Genomic DNA, 22,377 nt, shown 5'->3' on the forward strand with positions numbered 1-22,377 from the left:
GTGAAAGGTTTAATGACGGTCAGGAGAACTGTGTCCTAAAGCGCAATTATAAAAACCAATTTGTACCTTTTTAATTATTTAAAGCCTCTGGTTCTGCGTAGCCCTCCCCCTCCACGCACACACACACACACACACACACTCTCTGTCTCTCTCTCTCTGTCTCTCGCCCTTAAGGCTCTTGTCGGTAACCATTTGATCTAACAAGGGGTTCGTACCATCTGGGTGAGAGATAGATGGGTAGACAAATAGACTGATTGAGCTCATGGATATTTAACTGTCCCAATTAGCGAAGGTCTGTTCTCATATCGTTTTGCATAAGACACACAAACTCACACACACACACACACACACACACACACGTCTTCTATGTTTCTGCGTAGGATTCTTCTTCAGCACCTACGCTTTTTTCAGCCTTGACTCCAGTGAGAACCTTTTGTTGCAAACAGAGTTGGTTTGAATGCAAGGTAATAAAATTGCAAAGTACATCGCTAAATAGCTGTTTTATTAACAATGTTGAAGCGTTTCAGGGTGAATTTTTCCTTTAACGCTGAACCTTGACACACACACCCACACACTCCACCCCTGGGCACTGACACAAGTTATTCAGGCTGCATTTAAACCTAGTTGTAGTTTGATCAACAGCTACTCTTAATTCAGCTGCACTGGAACAAATCCATTGTATACTTGTAGTGTGTTTATTTTTAGTCTACTATCATACAGTATGTTTTGTCTGCATTATATATGAGGTAATGTTTTGTCCTGCAGCTATTGTGTCAATCCTGTATTGTGTAAATATAATTTTTAATCCGTCAGCATCAATTCACCAGGTCAGATTCCTTGCACAGCTGTTGTAAAAGTGATTCTGATTCTGATAGTGCTTCTGTTGCGTACTCATTAATCCTTAACGCTTTGTGAAGCAGCTCTCTACATGAAAAACTTGTTTTCTAACAATACTGCTGCTCTAGGAAACACATCAACTGCATCAAGTGTCCCATTGGCAGTCAGATGAAAACTGCTGCTTCACCTGAGTTCTCTCTACTTGGCCCAGCAGGAAGCCTCAATATAGTAGCCGCTGATTGGCCTTCGCATGTCATTTCTCAGACACTGCTGTTTTTTGACGAAACTTGGGGAAGTGATGCATCTCACCACTGCGTTCCAGCATTGATTGACCCAAGGGGAGCGCTACAATTACAGGTCAAATCATGGTGGACCTAGGACCTTTTTGCAAAGTTCGGATCATTCTGGCAGGTGCGAACACGCCATGTGGGCTTGTGTGGCGACCAAAATCTTGCAAAACGTTCGCCAAAAATCGTCGGTTTTGGTCATCTTCCATTCGGACCGTGGTGCGGATCATTTTGGTGTGAAAACAAGTTTGTTTGATGAAGTCCGACCTAAAGAGAAGAAATGACGATATGTTCGCCATGTTTTGTGTTTTCGCGGTAGGTTGTTTGGGTTGTTTTTAGCCAAATTACAGGCAAAAGTAAAGAGTTTCCGATATTCTTTTCTTTATTTTTTCTCGATGGTCGGTAAGGAGCCGCTATTTTTCTGCAGTGCAACACGGCACACCCGCCACCTCGTATGTACCCTAGCCTAATGCAGACATACTGTTGACAGGGGAAACCTAGGGCAACATGCCACTGATTGGCTCATTCATTCTGCACTGTGTGTTCATGTGACTCTAGAGTGATCATGTTAGATGAGAGAGAAGAGCTAAGAAGAGAGAACAGCTAAGAAGAGAGAAGAGCTAAGAAGTGCTTAATGAGCTAAAGAGGGTTTGTTGTATTGGCCATAGCTTCTGTTTGTCTGTTTATGAGTCTACATCTCTTTCTCTTGATTCCTTCATAAAAATGATGGAGGTTTTGCTCAGCGGTGCGGTGTTTTCTTATATTTAGTAGGGCTTACGAGCGTACACATACCCATAGCGAGCCAGTGCCTCCATTCGTCAAGGCCCCCGCAAAAGCCCCTTTTGACAGTCTTGTCATTTCAGTGACATGTTGAATTTGTTCAGCCAATGAGGAGAGAACCGAGCGACGGCTTGAGGGGACGGGAGGTCATTTGAGCGCCGGATGAAAAACTGAAGCAATCTTTTCTGACAGCGTCGGGGCCAGAGGGGATTCCAGCAACGCTTTGTGTTTCTTAGACACACAGACACGGGAAAGCTGAGGAGTCATAATGCCATTGATTGATTTCTGGCAGTTGGAACTGGACAGGTTTTTGAGTTAACACACCATCGCAATCCGTGGGTTGGTCACTGACACCATGCACTCAGTGTCACACCTGAGGAAGATCTGAGGCTGAGCAACGCTGGTTTCCAAAAGGTCCAAGAAGAATAGGAGAATAGTGGCATTGCAACGCTTTTCTTTAACTTAAGGCAAGACTTGGCATCAGTTACACCACATTTTTACTGCCATTTAAGCCTTCATCAGATCATCATGATTGATGTCTTTTGGAGTGCCATCATTCCCATGTTTTTCATGGATCTTTTGGACGTCAGTTCAGCACCCAGGAAGAAGCGCTCTTGCCATAGGTTCCTGACGAATTTGTGCTTGGTCCATCCCAAGAATTAACTATATGTACATTGACAGTGGGTGCTGGGTTAAGTGATGAACATGAGTTGAAAAGTAGAACCTGCACACCAAAGTATAGTTTAACTCTCTTCACTGCCACCTGGTATGTGACGTCACCACAAATAGAACAGGTGAAACTCAACTTTTTCATTGCAGTGAATATTCATTAATATTCTAGTCGAAACGTCATGTAGTAAAGAGTTAAAAACATGCTTTGGTATGCGGATTCTACTTTTCAACTTCCAGTCCATGCCAATCCACACCTGTATACACATGTTGTGGTCCTGATTGACTATATCATGTCTGGTCCTGCGATCTACAGGTTAATCACAATGAAAGACAAATGCTCTCTTGCATGTAGCTTTTTTAAACATTTCTATCATTGTGAAATTAATTGTGATATAGTGGTATAATGGGGTAGGGTTGTAATGATGTATTGATTTTAAAACGCTACATGTTGCACCTTTTAACCAAATATTTGAAATGTCCAGGATATATTTCAGAACAGGACTCATGGCACACCGATGGATCGCAGCACCCCATCTTCCATCCACGCCTCCCTGCCTCCCTCTACATCACCTCCCTCTCCCCTCCTTCCTCTCCCTCCCTACCTCCATCCAATCTGCTCCCATCCATTGCATCCTCCCACAAACCTTTCTTCCCATCCTCCTCCATTCAACCCTTCTCCTTCTCTACCTCTACCTCCTCTTCTCCCAACCCCTTGCACAACCCCTTCCATCTTTTTCTTCACTCCTCCTCCTATTCTCCCTCTGCTCTCACCCATGAAGGTCCATAGATTTTCCCAGAGATTACAATCATGGTAGATAGTTAACTTTTCCCCATCAAAGTCAGTGCTTATCTTTCTGCGTAATAGCTTTCGCCTCAGGCTCTGGAAGTCTCATCAAGTCTTTCCCTTCCTTCCTTTCCCTCCCTCCACCTCCCCAACCCTCCCTCCCTCCCAGCAGAAGCATCCCGGTCGGTATGACCCAGCAGATGCAGAACCTGCAGCTGTCCCAGACCAGGAAGTGCCCCGGTGGGCCGGCCTCCCCCAGCGCCGCCAAGCGCCTCTACAGGAACCTGTCGGAGAAGCTGAGGGGAAGCACCTCCTCCTTCGAAGATGCCTACTTCTTCGGGAAGTCCGACCGCCTGCGCAAGGCTTCGGTGAGTCTGGCTGAGGGTGAGGAGGAGAGTGGTGGGGAGGGCTTTGAGCGTTTATGGGTTGTACGCTAAAATTTAAAAGACACTGGTTTTATATCATGTCCGGTCCAGTGGGGGTCGGGGGTTGGGACCATAATCTCCAGTTCAGCTCCTGCAGTGTGAGTGTGAAAGTCTCCCAGCTGTAAGGAAACAGAATGTGAACTCAATTGAATGACAGGAAACAGAACTGAATTCCATTAAATTCCATTAAATTCCACTTCTAAGAGAGTTTGTTTAGACTCTAAACATTATAAATCAAAACATTATGAATCAAATAAAAGACAGTTCAACAAATCAAACACATTCAATCATAATGTATGGATTACCATTACATGTTCTGCATCAAACACCAGCTGAAAGGTTCCTTTAACATTTTATGATATTCAGTATTGATAATATATAACACTATGTGGAATCTCAGATATGTGGTGAGAAAAAAACAATAAAACATGGAATTTCACATTGAATTAAATTCAACTTCCAATTCTGTTTCCTGTAGGTTTTTTCAAATTCCAGTTCCTCAGTTGAATTGGAGCTGATGAGTTCTTTCATGAATTGAAAACCAATTTTGATTGACGATCAGCAGCTGACTTCGTTACATTGCATCACAGCCAATCGAGGCCCAAGAGTCTGCAGGTTTTCACCCCAATCAAACACTGCAACCAGCTGGTTTGACTGATTTGCACATAGGGAGCAACTAATCAATGAAATCAGCTGCTGATTGGCTGGAATGAAAACCTGTGGACTCTTGGGCCTCAATGGCACATGGTTGAGAATGATTGCTGTACTCCATGTTGTTCAAATCTCAAACAAGTGAATGGGAACAGGATAATGTCAAAGTAAGGGTGTGTGTGTGTGTGTGTTCAGATCCGCGGCCGCTTGTGTCTGGGACAGAGGGATCAATAAAGATCTCGTTTAGGTGCTTCACTAATTCTGTTATCAGTGATGTCTCTAGAGCCGGGACTCTCCTTTCCTCCATCTATTCCCTCTTTTATTCAATCTCTCTCCTGCCTCCTCCTCCTCCCTCCTCTGTGCTTTTATTTTGATGGTTACATCATAAAACCAGACTCTCTCTCTCTCTCTCTCTCTCTCTCTCTCTCTATCGCCAATCCGCTCAGTTTGTCTGTCTGCCACATTTTTTTTAAAACCTTTATTTACCCCGGGAGGATTTGCGGAGCGCAGATGTTGTTTTTCAGCAACGATCCTTCAGTCATTTATTCACAAAAACTGATATCTGTAAATTCCCCAGTATAACCAGTCTCCTGCCGCCAGTCCTACTGGAGCGAGGAGAGGGTTAAAGGTCTGTTGAACTCTGGTAGTATCTTGGGTTGTGTCTCTTCCTCCATGATAAAACCCCCAAATCAGTGATTCTGTGATCTGTTGCTCCGGTAGAGCAGACTGGAGAATTGTGTTGTTTTCTCTCTCCATTCACTGCCAAAAAAAATCACACTTCAAGCACATAAACGAACATCATTCTGCTGATTTTTTTATTTTTAATGAATCACCGTAGAAGTGTGATTTTCAGACTGAATGGAGAGAGAAAACAACACAATTCTCCAGTCTCCTCTCCCGGAGCAACAGATCACAGAATCACTGATTTTGGGGGTTTTATCATGGAGGAAGAGACGCAAAGTTCAGCAGAGCTTTAAGTGCCTTGCTCAAGGACGCTCCGATGGCAGCTGTCGATGGACGTGCGAGCATTTGGTCACATCATGAAACGGCACTCTCTCTCTCTTCATCACCACTTCTCACTCTCTCTCTTTCTCTCTCTCTCTTCTGCCATCACCATGTCCTTCCTGCTGCCCTGCAAAACATTTGGTCGAGAAGATTCATCAAGTGCGACAGTTGTAACAGGTCATATTGTGAGTGTGTGTGTGAGTGTGTGTGTGAGTGTGAGTGTGTGTGTGAATGTGTGTGTGTGTGTGCGGTGTCTGCCCTTGCTACTCTTGTTTGTGTGTTAATAGCTGTAGCCTTCCAGAACATTCTCTGCCAGCCTGGTGGCATTTACAAACCAGTCACAACAACAGCCATGAAAGAGAAAGAGAGAGAGGCAGACGGTGGGAAGGAGGGAGGGAGGGAGGGATGGAGGGAGGGGAATAAAAAAAGTTCCCTCTGCAGAGAATAATGGAGACGAGACGAGTCATGCTCATCCTCCTGTCAGTCAGTAGTCTTTGCAGATGTTCCTGATCCTCGATGTGTTTGTCCCTGTTGAGGCTGGGCGATATGGTTGAAATCCATATCAAGATAATCATAAGGATTTTTGGCTCACGTATGCAAAATCGCATGTTAAATAATCAAATTCATGTTTATCACATTGAACTGCATGGTAATGTTAGGCCTGATGTCAAACAAAAAAACAAAATTTTCAAATACTGTTCCTTAAGATGTTTCATGCCTCATTTTGTCAGAGGTTTTAAATACAATTTGCGTGTTATCATCAGTTTAGACAGCAGAGTTGTATATGACGATATCACAATATCGTCATATCTTCACTATATGATTCCACTGAAAACGATAAATGATAATATTGAATTATTAGCTACGAATTAACTTTACGCACATCGACAGTGGGTGCTGGGTTAAGTGCCGAACATCAGTTAAAAAGTAGAACCTGCACACCGAAGTATGATTTAACTCTAACTTTGTAGTTAAAGGGACAGAGGGCGGCGGATGGACAGAGAGTGAATGAAAGAGGGAATAGATAGACTTTCTACTTTTTCACTAATATTGAGTCGTTGCCCCGCCCTGGTCCCAGACTTTAAAGGGGCAACTGTCGACCTCTATTGGCGACAAGTAGGAACTGCAACAACATCAATAGATCTGCTCTCGTCCCCTTCAGCTACGGTGGCCTGTAATGGACAGAAACAACAAAAGTCACATTTTCACAATAGAGACCGGTAAGCTAGTTAATTTGAGCAGAGATGCAACAGAAAGCTCTAGTGAAGAGCTGATATATCACCGCTAAACACTGGAATAATAATAATAATAACACCGCTGTGTCATTTGGTTGTTTGGCTTGAGAACGAGGCTTTTTAGTCTTTGTAGTTGAAACATGTTGTGGCTCGCTCCTAACACCGTCCTCCATCATCCAGCAGGTGAAAATGTGATTGGGAGAGTCTTGAAGATCCGATGGGTGGGGAGTTTTTATTCCAAATCAGAGTCCGTGCCAGAAGCACCTTGCAAAGTATCAGTTTAGTCACTGGTATTGATCAACAACTCTATCGACCCCCTGCAGATATATTACGGTCATTTTGTTATGTGGCAGTAAACGTCTTACTTATCGGTCCTTTAAATTGCCCGTGACCGCAGGGCGACTGTCTGTGGTGTAGCTGTGATGAATTAAAACATTTAGCTTTTAAATGCACAGGGAATGAACATTTTTACATTTTTAACTCACAGTCAAGAAAAACGGTGATAAAGCAGCATGAGGTCAGGGAGCGTTCCCAAGAGGAAACAGCAGCACAAGATGGAACGAAACCAACGCACCCCGAGGAACTCTGGGAAATGTCGGCTGTGTTTAATCTCTAAATGGATTTCGAATAAACTTGAGCATCATTTTTCATTTCTGTCTCTACATGTGCTTCTCCACTTGAGTGTTTCGCCCTGGGCCACATTTTAAGTTTTTTGAATTGGCAAAAAATCAGAAAGAGAAGTTCCACTGGCGATGGATTCAGTCCATCGCCGATCCCCAATTTATTTGTCCAATCGCCCAACCCTATCATGCACACACACACACACACACACACACACACAGAGTCTTGTCATTAGCCCCTCTAGCGATGCATGCAGGGGGCCAAACACAAGCTAAGGACTGGCCTCATTACTTTTTAAAACTTGTTTGTTGATAACTCCTGCTGTTTCACCCCTGGACAGACACACACTGACACTAATGACTGGAGTTCAATCTGACATGTCATGACTGATACCAAACACAGGCAACACCGGAGGATGTGTTAGTCTAAAATCAGCCATTTTGTGATAAACCTAAAGGAGGTGAAGGAAGTGTGGGCTCTGAGGTGACGTTTTCACAGGCAACACAGCAAAGTGTTTCTCTTGTTTTCTTGCTGCTGCTGTGACAACAAATCCACACAGACTGAACTGATAAAGCCAATTGAATTGAACAGCCATTTAAATTCTGTTTTCTATGCGAGAGATATGGATTTATTCTCTCAAAGAAGCTCGAGCATAGAAAGTGTGTACTTGGGCACTTTCTGATTGCACTTAATTGTTTGTGCGCATGTATTTCTTCTTGTTTACCTCTATGTGGATGTAAACAATCGGTTAAAATCGATATAAACCAACGTACAACTACCTCTTTTTACTGCATGCTGGCTGAACTAAAGCTGAACTTGAGCTGCATCAACATGAGGGATCGTTTGGAAAAAAAAAGGTTTGCTCTCTTTTCAGCTGTCAGAAATGATAAGGAATGGTCTTGCAGCTACTTGGAGGAGTGACACTAGAGATTTGCAGTGTAATCTACCGGTGTGTTTGTATTGTATAACACTCAAGATTTGTAGGTGAAGGATTTCTAGGTGAAGTGGGACTTGTATCATGGCTGCCGCTGTATGTGTGCGTTTGTTTTATCCTCCAAAACCAAATCCTGGGTGGCGAGTGGGGACTTTTAGGGGTTTGAGGGGCTTCAAACCAAAATGTGGAGTAGTTTAAAGTTACGAGAATGTATTATTTTGAAATTATCCCATATAGAGTATATAGAGGAATGATTTTCCTTATCATAGATCTCAGTTTCATCACTATTTTCTCAGTGTAAGCAGTTAAACAATTCAGTGCTAATATATGGTTCACATATCGGGGTCTTAGTGCGTCTTTTTGGGGATCTGTGACATGAAATCATTTGGGCGATGTGGCTGAAATCAAATTCCGATAATTATAAGGATTTTTTTTCAATATCGATATTTATCACAATATAGCTCACGTATGAAAAATCACGTTAAAGGCATGCTGAGTAGCATTTTGCTGCTTGTGGCTTGTAAACACAACTTTCTGATTTGACCCCTCCTCCCTGCGGTTGCCAGATTGGTAAAAAACAGTAAAAAAGTACAGCGAGGCAAAACACCAAGCGGACAAGACTCGCTCCAAAACGAGAGTGAATCTGTTGGCTTTCACCTGTTGGAGAGTGTTGAAGGAGAGGATGGGGATACGCAGAGTTGGCCTGTTTTCTGTTGGACAGTTAGCTGCCGGTTAGCTTAGCCATCAGCTTTTCTACGCTAACAACAGTAGCTAGCTGCCAGCTCACGACACACACTCGCTCTGTCCAGAACTCCAGTTCCCCTGTATTAGAGTTCAGCCAGAGAGGCCTCTAGTTACAAAAGGACTCAGCAGTGGTTTTGGTTGCAGGACTCACCTGCTGCCAAAAGGTCGACGCCCAGAAACGTCCAGAACATTCAGAAATAATAAAATCCAGGCAGAAGGCAGCAGGCTCTCTGCAGACACACACACTGTCACACACTACCTCTGGGCCAGAAGGAATGATGGAGTAGAAGCATTTTTGGATGAGTTCATGATATTTCAAGGGGGACAATCATGCTCAGTATGCCTTTAATCAAATTAATGTTCATCCCAATGGTAATGTTCGGTGAGATGTCAAATAAAACTGACATTTCAAATAATATTCCTACCATAACTCATTTTGTTTTCAGAGTTTTTAAGTAAAATGTGCTCAGTTCAGACAGCAGAATTTTGTGTCATGACATCACAAAATCACCATATCATCACCACATGATTCCACTGAAAGACGATAAACGATAATATTGAATTAGTACCCAGTGCAGTAACAGTGTGCGCTTGTTTTCCCCTCCAGACCATGCAGGGCAGCGACTGTATCTTCGAGGCGGTGGAGCAGCAGGACCTGGACGCCGTGCAGATCCTGCTGTACCAGTTCAGCGCCGAGGAGCTGGACCTGAACACGCCCAACAGCCAGGGCCTGACGCCGCTCGACATCGCCATCATGACCAACAACACGCCCATCGCCAAGCTGCTGCTGAAGGCCGGCGGCAAGGAGAGCCCGCACTGTGAGTCTCTGTTAACGCTCAGAACGAGTTCACCACGCATTTCCTTCAACCAGCATGCTCTAGCTCAGTGACTCTCAACCTTTTTCATATCAAGGACCCTAATTTAGTCCATATTAGAGCCTCAGACCCCCATTTGATGAGATTTTGTCTCTTGGACCCAAATCTGAGAATATTTTTACTGTCAGATATGATTTTGTCCAGAATCCCATGACTATCTGTAGGTAGAGAGATAACAGAGAAACTATGGTCAAAACAGTCATTCTTCTACATTCTCTAATCATTAACTTCTTGTAAATGAAATAATGCTGAAGTTTAACGATTCATCAATTTGCTGGGGACCCCCTGGAACCCCCTCAAGGACCCCTGGTGGTCCCTGGACCCCATGTTGAGAACCACTGCTCTAGCTGACTTAAGAAAACCAGAGATCAGTTTGGGAAGTTGTGCGTCACCAAAACGTGTCCAATGGGAAATGCTTTTTGCTGTGTCAGTTCCCCTTTTCAAAACTACTATTAAACAGTAACTAAACCCCAAACCCAAATCTGTGGTGAAGCCTGACATCTAATGGTGAAAAGTAGGGTGCTGAACTGGCCATCTGCTATTGGCTGGTTTTTGGTGCCAGGTGATGTCACCACCTGCTGTACTCTGTGGAAGGTGACCAAAGATGGCACCAAAGACGCACACGTTTCTGTTATCCAGAACAGACGTCTGTAAGTCATCTGACCTGAATCGACCTGAGGCTGTGTTGAGAATGAGGTTAGCGTTTTAGGAAATGCATCTTAAGCGATTGAGAAAAACTGTAATTAACGGCCCTGCTCCACTACAGCCATCGGGCGTCAGTCATCGAAGGAATGATTCCTTTACCAGCGCTGAAAGATGCTCCACTGCTCGCGTTGCGTTGCATCCGATGGCTGCGTCCAAGCTACAACATCGCCAAGGTTCAATTTTTGAATTTTGTTTGAATTACTTGAACTACTTTTTTAATTATGTTGACTAACACACTCCGTACTTGTGGCTGAAAACTGTTTTGGAGTAATTTGCCTTCCAATGGGAGATTTTAACAAGGGGATGAAGAATGAAACACAAGTAATGAGCTATCTGTTAGATCAGGAACTGGAATGTGAAACTGGAACAGTAAAGCCTTACTTTACTAAAGTCATGTGATTACATGGAGCCAACATGGCCGACACGTCAGGCTGAGCAGCATCACACTGCAACTACAACCGCTTTCTCCAAACTCTTGATTTGTCAATAAAAAGTCAGTGTAATTTTCTATGATTAAATGTATTGAAACATATGAGTGTGATCTGGTGAATCAGACAGGCAGCAGAAACATCTGGACAGAAGGAACAGCTGGACGTTCTGCTGCTGGACTGACGGATGTTTGTCCTTCATCTGGAGAAAGGCCGAGGACAGAGAGAAGAAGAAGAGTCAGTCAGCGATGTCCGCTCAGTCGTGTCTCTACAGGAGTCAGGACGAGTGGAGACAGGAAGACACAGAAGAAGAAAACATCTGGCTCCAAAACTAACAGTCAGTTCAGAGGAAAACAGGCAGCCTGAGAGGAGGAGACGTTGGCTGACTGGTTGACATCAAAACTATGAAATAACACAAATGGAATTATGCAGTGACCAAAAAAGTGTTAAACAAATCAAAACTATCTTATATTTTAAATTCTTTAAAGTAGCCGCCCGTTGCCTTGATGGAAAGGCAAAGGCTTTGGAAAGAAAGTCATACATAGGATCTTCACTATTTATATTTGTCTAAGAAACTAATGTCAAGCATTTAAGCAGAAGCCTTTAGGTCAAAATGGCTTTAAGAGAATGAAAAACATAGAACATTCAGTCAGGTGTCCAGACTGTTGACTTGTAGTGTGTGTTTGGGAGATGTGAAGTCTGGTTGGAGATGTGAAGTCGGGTTAGAGACGTGAAGTCTGGTTGGAGATGTGAAGTCGGGTTGGAGATGTGAAGTCTGGTTAGAGATGTGAAGTCTGGTTAGAGATGTGAAGTCTGGTTAGAGATGTGAAGTCTGGTTAGAGATGTGAAGTCTGGTTAGAGATGTGAAGTCGGGTTAGAGATGTGAAGTCTGGTTGGAGATGTGAAGTCTGGTTAGAGATGTGAAGTCAGTTAGAGATGTGAAGTCTGGTTAGAGATGTGAAGTCGGGTTGGAGATGTGAACGCAGGTTGGAGATGTGAAGCCGGGTTAGAGATGTGAAGTCGGGTTAGAGACGCGAAGTCGGGTTAGAGACACGAAGTCGGGTTAGAGCTGTGAAGTCTGGTTAGAGATGTGAAGTTGGGTTAGAGACGTGAAGTCGGGTTAGAGACGCGAAGTCTGGTTAGAGACGTGAAGTCTGGTTAGAGATGTGAAGTCGGGTTAGAGACGTGAAGTCGGGTTAGAGACGTGAAGTCGGGTTAGAGACGTGAAGTCTGGTTAGAGATGAAGTCGGGTTAGAGATGTGTAGAGATGTGAAGTCGGGTTAGAGATGTGTAGAGATGTGAAGTCTGGTTAGAGATGTGAAGTCTGGTTAGAGATGTGAAGTCTGGTTAGAGATGTGTAGAGACGTGGAGTCTGGTTAGAGATGTGAAGTCTGGTTAGAGATGTGAAGTCTGGTTAGAGATGTGAAGTCTAGTTAGAGATGTGAAGTCTGGTTAGAGATGTGAAGTCGGGTTAGAGATGTGTAGAGATGTGGAGTCGGGTTAGAGATGTGAAGTCGGGTTGGAGACGTGAAGTCGGGTTAGAGATGTGAAGTCGGGTTAGAGACGCGAAGTCGGGTTAGAGATGTGAAGTTGGGTTAGAGATGTGAAGTCGGGTTAGAGATGTGAAGTCGGGTTAGAGATGTGAAGTCTGGTTAGAGATGTGTAGAGATGTGAAGTCGGGTTAGAGATGTGAAGTCTGGTTAGACATGTGAAGTCGGGTTAGAGATGTGGAGTCGGGTTAGAGATGTGAAGTCTGGTTAGAGATGTGAAGTCTGGTTAGACATGTGAAGTCGGGTTAGAGATGTGAAGTCTGGTTAGAGATGTGAAGTCTGGTTAGAGATGTGGAGTCGGGTTAGAGATGTGAAGTCGGGTTGGAGACGTGAAGTCGGGTTAGAGACGCAAAGTCGGGTTAGAGACGCGAAGTCGGGTTAGAGATGTGAAGTCTGGTTAGAGATGTGAAGTCTGGTTAGAGATGCGATGTCTGGTTAGAGATGTGAAGTCTGGTTAGAGATGTGAAGTCGGGTTAGAGATGTGACGTCGGGTTAGAGATGTGAAGTCTGGTTAGAGATGTGAAGTCGGGTTAGAGATGTGAAGTCGGGTTAGAGATGTGAAGTCTGGTTGGAGACCTGAAGTCTGGTTGGAGACGTGAAGTCTGGTTAGAGATGTGAAGGCTGGTTAGAGATGTGAAGTCGGGTTAGAGATGTGACGTCGGGTTAGAGATGTGAAGTCTGGTTAGAGATGTGAAGTCGGGTTAGAGATGTGAAGTCTGGTTAGAGATGTGAAGGCTGGTTAGAGATGTGAAGTCGGGTTAGAGATGTGAAGTCTGGTTAGAGATGTGAAGTCGGGTTAGAGATGTGAAGTCGGGTTAGAGATGTGAAGTCGGGTTAGAGATGTGAAGTCTGGTTGGAGATGTGAAGTCGGGATGGAGACCTGAAGTCTGGTTGGAGATGTGAAGTCTGATTAGAGATGTGAAGTCTGGTTGGAGATGTGAAGTCGGGTTGGAGACCTGAAGTCTGGTTAGAGATGTGAAGTCTGGTTAGAGATGTGAAGTCTGGTTAGAGATGTGAAGTCTGGTTAGAGATGTGAAGTCTAGTTAGAGATGTGAAGTCTGGTTAGAGATGTGAAGTCGGGTTAGAGATGTGAAGTCAGGTTAGAGATGTGAAGTCAGGTTAGAGATGTGAAGTCTGGTTAGAGATGTGAAGTCTAGTTAGAGATGTGTAGAGATGTGAAGTCTGGTTGGAGATGTGAAGTCTGGTTAGAGATGTGTAGAGATGTGAAGTCGGGTTAGAGATGTGAAGTCTAGTTAGAGATGTGTAGAGATGTGAAGTCGGGTTAGAGATGTGAAGTCAGGTTAGAGATGTGAAGTCAGGTTAGAGATGTGAAGTCGGGTTAGAGATGTGAAGTCGGGTTAGAGATGTGAAGTCAGGTTAGAGATGTGAAGTCAGGTTAGAGATGTGAAGTCGGGTTAGAGATGTGTAGAGATGTGACGTCGGGTTAGAGATGTGAAGTCTAGTTAGAGATGTGTAGAGATGTGAAGTCGGGTTAGAGATGTGAAGTCGGGTTAGAGATGTGAAGTCAGGTTAGAGATGTGAAGTCGGGTTAGAGATGTGAAGTCTGGTTAGAGATGTGAAGTCAGGTTAGAGATGTGAAGTCGGGTTAGAGATGTGAAGTCTGGTTAGAGATGTGAAGTCAGGTTAGAGATGTGAAGTCGGGTTAGAGATGTGAAGTCGGGTTAGAGATGTGAAGTCGGGTTAGAGATGTGAAGTCTGGTTAGAGATGTGAAGTCAGGTTAGAGATGTGAAGTCGGGTTAGAGATGTGAAGTCTGGTTGGAGATGTGAAGTCAGGTTAGAGATGTGAAGTCTAGTTAGAGATGTGTAGAGATGTGAAGTCGGGTTAGAGATGTGAAGTCGGGTTAGAGCTGCCTGTCTGTGAAACAGTTACAGCTCAGTTTCAGTGCAGAATGGAGAGCAGCGTGAGCGGAGTGCTGCTGTGGGCCGGCTCCGGTCCAGACAGGGGGCTGTGTGTGTGTCTGCAGCCCAGTCTGGGACACACACACACACACTCCTCCCAAGACAGGTGGTTCTTACCTTACTCCACATCAGCAGGACAGGGGGTTGAAAAGCCCCCACCATCCCCCAGTGTCTGGTTGTGTGTTTATGTGTGTATGTGTGTGTGTGCATGTGTGTGTGGGGATCGGTGGGTGGCTGGGTGTGTGTGTGTGTGTGTGTGTGTGTGTGTGTGTGTGTCTGTCTGGGGGTGAAACAGTGGCCACTTTACAGCGAGGCCCGGCCCCCGCGTGACTCCCCACAGAAACAGCCTTAACAAGGTTTGTCGTTTAATGGTTTAACTTTTCCAATGATGCATGTAACGCCGGGGCAATTACAGCTAAGTGATTTATTGTGCCGCGGGGCGGCAGCGAGAGCTTTCCAAACAGTGGCCGCCACTCTGGGCCGCGGTACAATCCCATCCTTGTAAACAAACACAGAGTAAACATTGCCGCTGTTTTCCCTCCTGGGGCCTGCTGCTCTCTGTTTATGTCATTCCTCAAGTGCCAAGTAAATCAGTCAGCCGGGGCCTTGACAGCCCCAACCCTGGGTGTGTGTGTGTGTGTGTGTGTGTGTGTGTGAGAGAGAGAGAGAGAGAGAGAGAGAGAGTGTGTATGGGTGTGTGTGTGTGCTTTTTTAATGTGTCTCCCTGAGCTCAGTGACATGCACGCTGGTGTATTTCCATGTGTGTCCAGGTATGTGTGTCCGTATAACTGTGTGTGTGTCTTTGTGTGTCTGTTTAGATTTGTCTGTGTCTGTTTCTGTGGTTCTGTCTGTCTTTGCATGTGTGTCCATGTATGTCTCTGTATAAGTGTGTGTGTGTGTGCATATATGTCTCTGTCTGTGTGTGTCTTTTGTGTGTCTGTGTGAGTTTTTTGTGTGATTTTGTGTTAACGTGGTGTGTCCAAGTATGTCTCTGTATGTGTGTCTGTGTGTGTGTCTCTGCATGTGATTTTGTGTCCATGCCTCTGTGTGTGTGTGTGTGTGTGTGTGTTTTAATGCGTCTCCCTGAGCTCACCTCCATTGCGTGTGTGTTAATTTACGAGGCCTCCGGGTCCCTGGGGGTTGGTCTATATTTAGCCCCCTCCCCTCCCCTCCGGCCAGACAATGGCGGACTGTGTGAGGCGGCTCCTCCGCAGACAGACCAGCCTGTTAATTTATAGCCCTTTCAATTAGCCAGCTTCAGCAGCTAGCCGGGGTGTGACAGGCCGAGGAGAGCACCAAATTGCACCTCCAGGCCGCTAATATGGCTGCTGCCTTTTCCGTCTGACCGACCGTTCCCCCGGTCGGGAGAACGCCGGCCGGACGGCTGCAGGCGCTCTCCTCGAAGCTGACCTCACGTCAGCTGGGCTTCCATCCAGTCCGAGTATTTTTAAGTGAGTTATAACGTGTTGAATTGGAAAAGCTGAGTGCAAATGCAAAGTTTTTACGCTCGCTTGTTTATCCAATAAATAAAAGCGTTGGGAACGAGCGATAGGAATCCAATAAAAGAGAGAGAAGAAATAATGATGTAGGCTCGGCATGATCGGCTCAACAGTCGGTTCGATCTCAACGCAAAGCAGTTCAAAAGTGGCTTTGGACATTTTGAAACGTTCTCTGTAAAATATCTGTCCACTACGACCTCCCAGAAATCTCCCGCCTGCTTATTAAGTGCTGCGCTGAGGAAAACTCACAGGAGAAGCAAAGAGCTTGAACGCTTCTGTGCTCCAACACAACTTCAGCTGCTGTCACTTCCTGTTTGACTCTTGAGCTCCTCCACCAGCGTTGTGTCGTGTTTCCAATCTGACGTTCTCCCTGCTCCACAGGGCGCATGACGTTGTGAACGGATACACCACAAAACAACCGCTATCGACTTTATTTCTCTGTATTTCAGTGAGGGAGAACACGTGCGTCAGCCGTCGGACGAATGCAGCGGGAGCAGTGGAGCGTCTCAGAGCTTTTAAAGGAGTCATTCCTTCGATGGCTTAGTGGAGCGGGGCCGTTAGACAGGGATCAGATAGGAGGCTCCAACGATCAAATATTAAGTGTTTCCTCCAGAGTTTTCTGTGAGTGCAGCTGTGAGCATCACTGGTAACAGAGAGAGCAAGAGGTCAAAGGGCACAAGGAGCGTTATGTTGTTCTGATTGCTATGCAACACAGCTTTGACAACAACTTTCAAGCTTTCTAATTAGCGTTACCTAAAGTAACGAAGGGGACAATCTCGGAAGCCATCGTCTATCGGTCTGACGACGGTCAATATTTCAGGGTTTCCGGTGTAGCCAGCGGACATCCGGGCCAGGACTTCCTCTTCCGTGCGCCGGTCATTGTTTACAGTCCGTTTAGCGACTTGAGACTTGAACTTGCAACTTGAGTCGAACGTTTCTCCACACAATACGCAAACATCGATACTTTCTGTAGGTGTTTTAGGTCCAGACGACATTTCGGCTAATCTCTATAAACAGATATCTGCATATGAGACGTCGTCTCTCAACTCCAACTCCATTTTCGCGTCTCAAGTTAGAGGTAGATAGAGAGAGAGAGAGAGAGAGACACGAACACACACCGACAGAGAGAAACAGAAAGAGAGAAAGATACAGACAAAAGAGAAACCAAAACTGAAGGACAGAAAAACGTCTTTCAGCGATCCATGACTATAGTCGTGTTTCCATCCAATCCTCAAATTCCTCTTTCACCCAATGTTTCCTGTCTATCTCCACTCCACTATCAAATAAAGGCAGAAATTTTGTCTTGATGGAAACATGATGGCCAACGTTAGCTTAAGAGCAACATCAACCTAGACTCACATGATTTTCTGGTGAATATATTTTCTGATGTAGCTCCGCTCTGCGCTCAGGAAGCCTGTATAATATCCACTTCAACCCAGCCGATGGGAACTATTTTCATGACATTTCAAAAGTTTGCTTAAAATTTGCTTGAGGATTGGATGGAAACACGACTATAGTCATGGACCGCTGAAAGACGTTATTCCGTCCTTCAGTTTTGGTTTCTCTTTTGTCTGTATCTTTCTCTCTTTCTGTTTCTCTCTGTCGGTGTGTGTTCGTGTCTCTCTCTCTCTCTCTCTCTCTCTCTCTCTCTCTCTCTCTCTCTCTCTCCCTCACATACACACACACACACACACATACAAACACACACAGTCCATCTCTCAGGCTGGTGGAGTGGGCTGTGAAAGAGGGGCTTCTTCTGCGCTGGTGTTTATTTGTTTATGCTGCTGTCATGGTCCATGACTAAGGCTTGGATGAGGGAGAGGGAGAGAGATGGAGAGAGAGAGAGAGAGGGAGTGTGTGAGAGAGAGAGAGAGAGAGAGAGAGAGAGAGCGGGCGAGCGAGCATGCAGTAATGCAGCAGTGTTCTGGGCGGGCTGGCAGCAGACTCAGGGGTTTTTTACCATGACAAATCTGGGAGGCCTGACCAGACAGAGCTGTGTGTGTTCTCCTGAGCTTTACTCAGAGAGACAGACAGGTAGGCAGACAGACAGGTAGGCAGACAGACAGGTAGACAGACAGACAGGTAGACAGACAGGTAGACAGACCGAGAGGTAGACAGACAGGTAGGCAGACAGACAGGTAGACAGACCGAGAAGTAGGCAGACAGACAGACAGACAGACAGACAGACAGACAGGTAGACAGACAGACAGACAGACAGACAGACAGACAGACAGACAGACAGACAGACAGACGGACAGTATATGAGCAGTAGTCCACATGGTCCATTGTCCAGCATCCAGTTCCTCTCGTTTTATTCTCTAAACTCCTAACTTCTTGTCTTGTTTCTCTTCTTTTCTCTTCTCTTCTCTTCTCTTCTCTTCTCTTCTCTTCTCTTCTCTTCTCTTCTCTTCTCTTCTCTTCTCTTCTCTTCTCTTCCAACTTCAGCACTAGATCTATTGCTTTTGACTTCTATTGAATTTGATTCTCTGCAATATGATGTTCAATGATACGTCCTTCTCTTCTCTTCTGATTTATCCACTTCTCTTTTCTTCTGATTTATCCACTGCTCTTCATCTCTTCTCTTCTCATCTCTTCGTCTCTTCTCTTCTCTTCACTCCCCCCCCCCTCCCTTGAACCTCCACCTCAGATCTCACAGCGTTGCCCCTGGTTACGTGGTTTCCATTAACGCCGACTCCCTGCAATACGATGTCCAGTGCTGCGTCTCCTATGGTTACATGAGAAGAGACCGTTTCCATCTCTTTAGCCTTGATCCGTTCCCTGCCTCATCACATGGATGCTGCACTATGTTCTTTTCTCCCTGAAGCCTTGCCCTTGCCTTGCTGGCCTTAACAGAGCCGAACCCATACCCTCCACTCCTCCACTCCTCCACTCCTCCACAAATGGGTGTTGCGGCATTATGCGTCAAAGTTGTATTGGATTTTCCATTTGCGAGATGCACAATGGCGTGTTTAGCCTCCACGGACAAGCTTGACATCTAAAATGCACTCCCCGGACGATAAGATGCACATGTAGTGAGCAGCGTAGATCGTGATCTGTGTGTTCACCCGCCCACTTAGTGGAAGGAGAAAATTCATACTCGCTCCTCTATTGATTTCCAAGGCAAGGCACCAATGATTTTTTTGTCTGTGGACAGTGGTAATTACCAACTCCTAATTGGACCCTCCAACCCCTCAAACGTCTCCATCCTTCACCAGCCATTACAGCAAAAGGAATTACATGTTCTGTCAATATGAGATAGAAACTCGAGGGAGCGACCACACCCACAATTCATTTTATTTTGTGTGAACCATAATGGAAAAGTTGACTCTCTTGCATTCTTGTTTTTTTATGTCCATTTAGGAATCACAAGCGAACCAGGCCAGACAAGTAGCTCGTTTATTGGACAGAGTTTTGGTCACATGTCATCAAAACAAATCTGACTCCAGTCTCTGTAACTTTATCTACCATGATGGACTTGTCTGTCTCTTCTTCTGTGGTGTTCGTACCAGTTCAGAACACATGAAGAAGTAGCTGAATATGAGCATCAGTCCAGACTTCATTTTGTTCTGCTAGGCTTTCCAAGCATGAGGAACCGCATCTGTTTCCTTCTACCCATAAAACCATATGGAACAACAGCTGAACAGTATACTCATAAAATCGTATGCAAATTCAAAAACCATGCAAATTCAAACAGTGCTGAAGAATGAGATTCATGGGGGCTGGACACCAGGCAGGCTTTCTTGTGAAATAGTGAATAGTAGTAGTAATAGTAGTATCGCTTCATTTTAAGGGTCCACAAGCCAAAACCATTGACCTACAGTGTTGATTTCTCTTACCGTTGTGTGTGTGTGTGTGTGTGTGTGTGTGTGTCTTCCCTCCCAGTTGTGAGCGTGGAGAGTCGGGAGGCCCACCTGAGCTGCCTGGTGGTGGAGGCGGAGCGGCGGGCGGCGGAGCTGGCGGCCCAGGCGCAGCGGGACGGCCTCTCCCTGGAGGCCTGCCACAAGGACAAGCAGCTGCGAGCCTGGGAGTGGAGGAGCAAGCTCTACAAACGCATGAGGACCGGCTTCCAGCACGCACGTGAGTCACCTGTGTGTGTGTGTGTGTGTGTGTGTGTGTGTGTGTGTGTTAAATAGGTGTGAAGGTACTGACAGGGCGGAGCAGGACACAAACAGTGCTTCTGTATGAGTGTGTCTTACCTATGCGTTTCTAAGCGTTACGAGGGTGTGTTGATGTCGGGGGTGTCGGGCGACTAAGCCACGTACCGTTTAAACGCACAATATGTAATTTTCTGCCGCTAGGGGTCTCTCAATCAAAACAATAACAAAAGACGGAGTTTGATGACGTTGTGAAATAGCGTGGGATCATGGGAGTTGTTTTCATTGTTAAACAACCACCATTGCCGTTTTATTTTTAGGTTAGGATTCCTTCAGTGTTCATTGTTCAGGAGGTTTTTACCGGGAGCCGAATTATCCGCAGAGGTCTCCTCCTCTCCAAAACAAACGGACCCGATAATTAAAACCGGTAAAAACACTGAATAAAGCAGTTTCACGTTAAAAATCAGTGTTTCTTCGCTCTTTGGCGGACACAGGACGTCTGAGGGGGGGAGGGGGCGTGGCTGCGAGCCGAGCTGTTTGCTCAGCTTGTTTCTCTGATAACTTAAGATCCAGACGTCCGATGACTAAAATCCTTCATCCAGTTAAAAGATATAGTTAAAAACGTAAAGGGAATATGATGCCATTGACAGGCAACCAAATGAAATGCACCGTTACCTTGAATAAAATTATGGATTTCTCTGGGTTTGAACATTGTTGGAAACATTTGGGATAATGTAAGTACACAACTCAAAAAAATATATAACATAGGTCTAGTCGTTTTTAGATATTTTAATACGGAAATGTTACATATTGTACCTTTAACTGACGTCCTGGGTTTGAATCTGACCTCAGACTCTTTTCTCTACTATCAAATAAAGGTTAAAAAAAAGCCCAAAAAACAACCTTAAAAAACAAAAAAGAAAGATATCTGAGATGGCACCGAGGTGGCGTCCCTTGAACATCCTTTCAAAGTTATTCACACAGTGAAAGTGTATGGCTTTCTGTTCTGCTGTCCTTCTGTTAAAGGTGCAGTAAGGAAGAAGTTCCCCATAGCACAAAATGAGCTATCCTGGTTCCAGACTCCTGAATCTCGTCCCTCCACTCTTCAGATTTTGTCGAGCGATCCAGAGAGTCTGCGGTTTCCCTCATCAACGGCTTGTTCTCGCTCAGAGAAACAATCGAGCCAATCAGAGCCTTTGTAGGCGGGACTAAAGTTTGAACTGTTCATGCAACAGTTTTTCATTGGTGTTTCGGAATAGATTTGTTGAAATCACCTCCTTAACCAACAGATTGTCTTGTCAACATTAGACAATGATTGTCAGTTGGTAAATGTCTGGCTAACCATGGATGTAGAGGCTGACTGGCTGCAGCGTCATGTGACTGAAGTGACGTCAGAGCGGCCGATACGTCGGTCACTAGTGATCGGTTCAGATACGTCGGTCACTAGTGATTGGTTCAGATACATCGGTCTCTAGTGATCGGTTCAGATACGTAGGTCTCTAGTGATCGGTTCAGATACGTCCGTCACTAGTGATCGGTTCAGATACGTCAGTCACTAGTGATTGGTTCGGGGGAAAATCAGTCCCCGCCCACACAGGAAATGCCTAACGAGGAGGAAATCTCAGGCTGAATAAGGGAGCGGGAACAAGATGGACATAATATATCTGTGGGGGTTGATAGGGATATTGATCAATACCAATGACTCAATGATCACTTGGCGAGCCGCAGAGATTTCTGGATTTCAAAACTAATTTGCCGGCCCGTACTCACCCATAGACGCTCTGCGATGGAGGACGGTGCTAAGTGCAACAAGCGAAAGTTTACAGTAGAGCACTGATCATGCCTCTAATAAATATATACATTTACAGTATATATTTTCACATTTTGCTAAGTGATGTGTGTTTATCAGTGTGTATTGTATGCGTGTATTGCGGTTGTTCAGTGGCTGATTTTCCGCAGCAGGGGTTGGGAGTCGTTTGGTTTTGACTCCACGCCCACGTCTGTTTCGGAACCAATTCCTGTTCAGCTGAACACCGGAGCGCAACGTTCAGATTTGGACACTTGCCCACAATAAAAGCATAATTTCCATACATTACACCTACATATATTTTAAGTGTGGATTTTGACAAAGTTATGATAATTTTCTGACATTTTGTTCACATTCTGCATAGCGGTGGTCTTGTTTTTTCTTTTGCTGTGGCCCAACAGTGAGTGTAGTGGAAACACGGCAGAGTTGAACTGAGGTAAAATAAAAGGTGAGAAAGGCTCCTCATGTCAGCTGTTATTTCCCAAGGATTTATAATTAGAGTTATACTGCAGTTGTACTTGAG

At 45.0% G+C, this 22,377-nt stretch overlaps 2 protein-coding genes across 2 annotated transcripts in view; one reads left to right on the forward strand and one right to left on the reverse strand.

Annotated features, from left to right (window-relative positions):
- cox11 (cytochrome c oxidase assembly homolog 11 (yeast)) overlaps positions 1-19,519 on the reverse strand; it is a 260,956-nt gene extending 241,437 nt beyond the window's left edge. The window contains exon 1 of the mRNA XM_078290855.1: positions 19,395-19,519. Within this exon, the coding sequence (XP_078146981.1) occupies positions 19,395-19,421 (27 nt within the window). The 5' untranslated portion in view covers positions 19,422-19,519. The remainder of the gene's footprint in view (positions 1-19,394) is intronic.
- Positions 3,534-22,377, forward strand: part of ankfn1a (ankyrin repeat and fibronectin type III domain containing 1a) — a 67,919-nt gene continuing 49,075 nt past the window's right edge. Inside the window, exons 1-3 of the mRNA XM_071904160.2 lie at positions 3,534-3,728; positions 9,583-9,793; positions 19,836-20,030. Of these exons, the coding sequence (XP_071760261.2) occupies positions 3,549-3,728; positions 9,583-9,793; positions 19,836-20,030 (586 nt within the window). The 5' untranslated portion in view covers positions 3,534-3,548. The remainder of the gene's footprint in view (positions 3,729-9,582; positions 9,794-19,835; positions 20,031-22,377) is intronic.

Source organism: Centroberyx gerrardi, chromosome 20 (genome assembly GCF_048128805.1).
Source record: "Centroberyx gerrardi isolate f3 chromosome 20, fCenGer3.hap1.cur.20231027, whole genome shotgun sequence".
NCBI lineage: Eukaryota > Metazoa > Chordata > Actinopteri > Beryciformes > Berycidae > Centroberyx > Centroberyx gerrardi.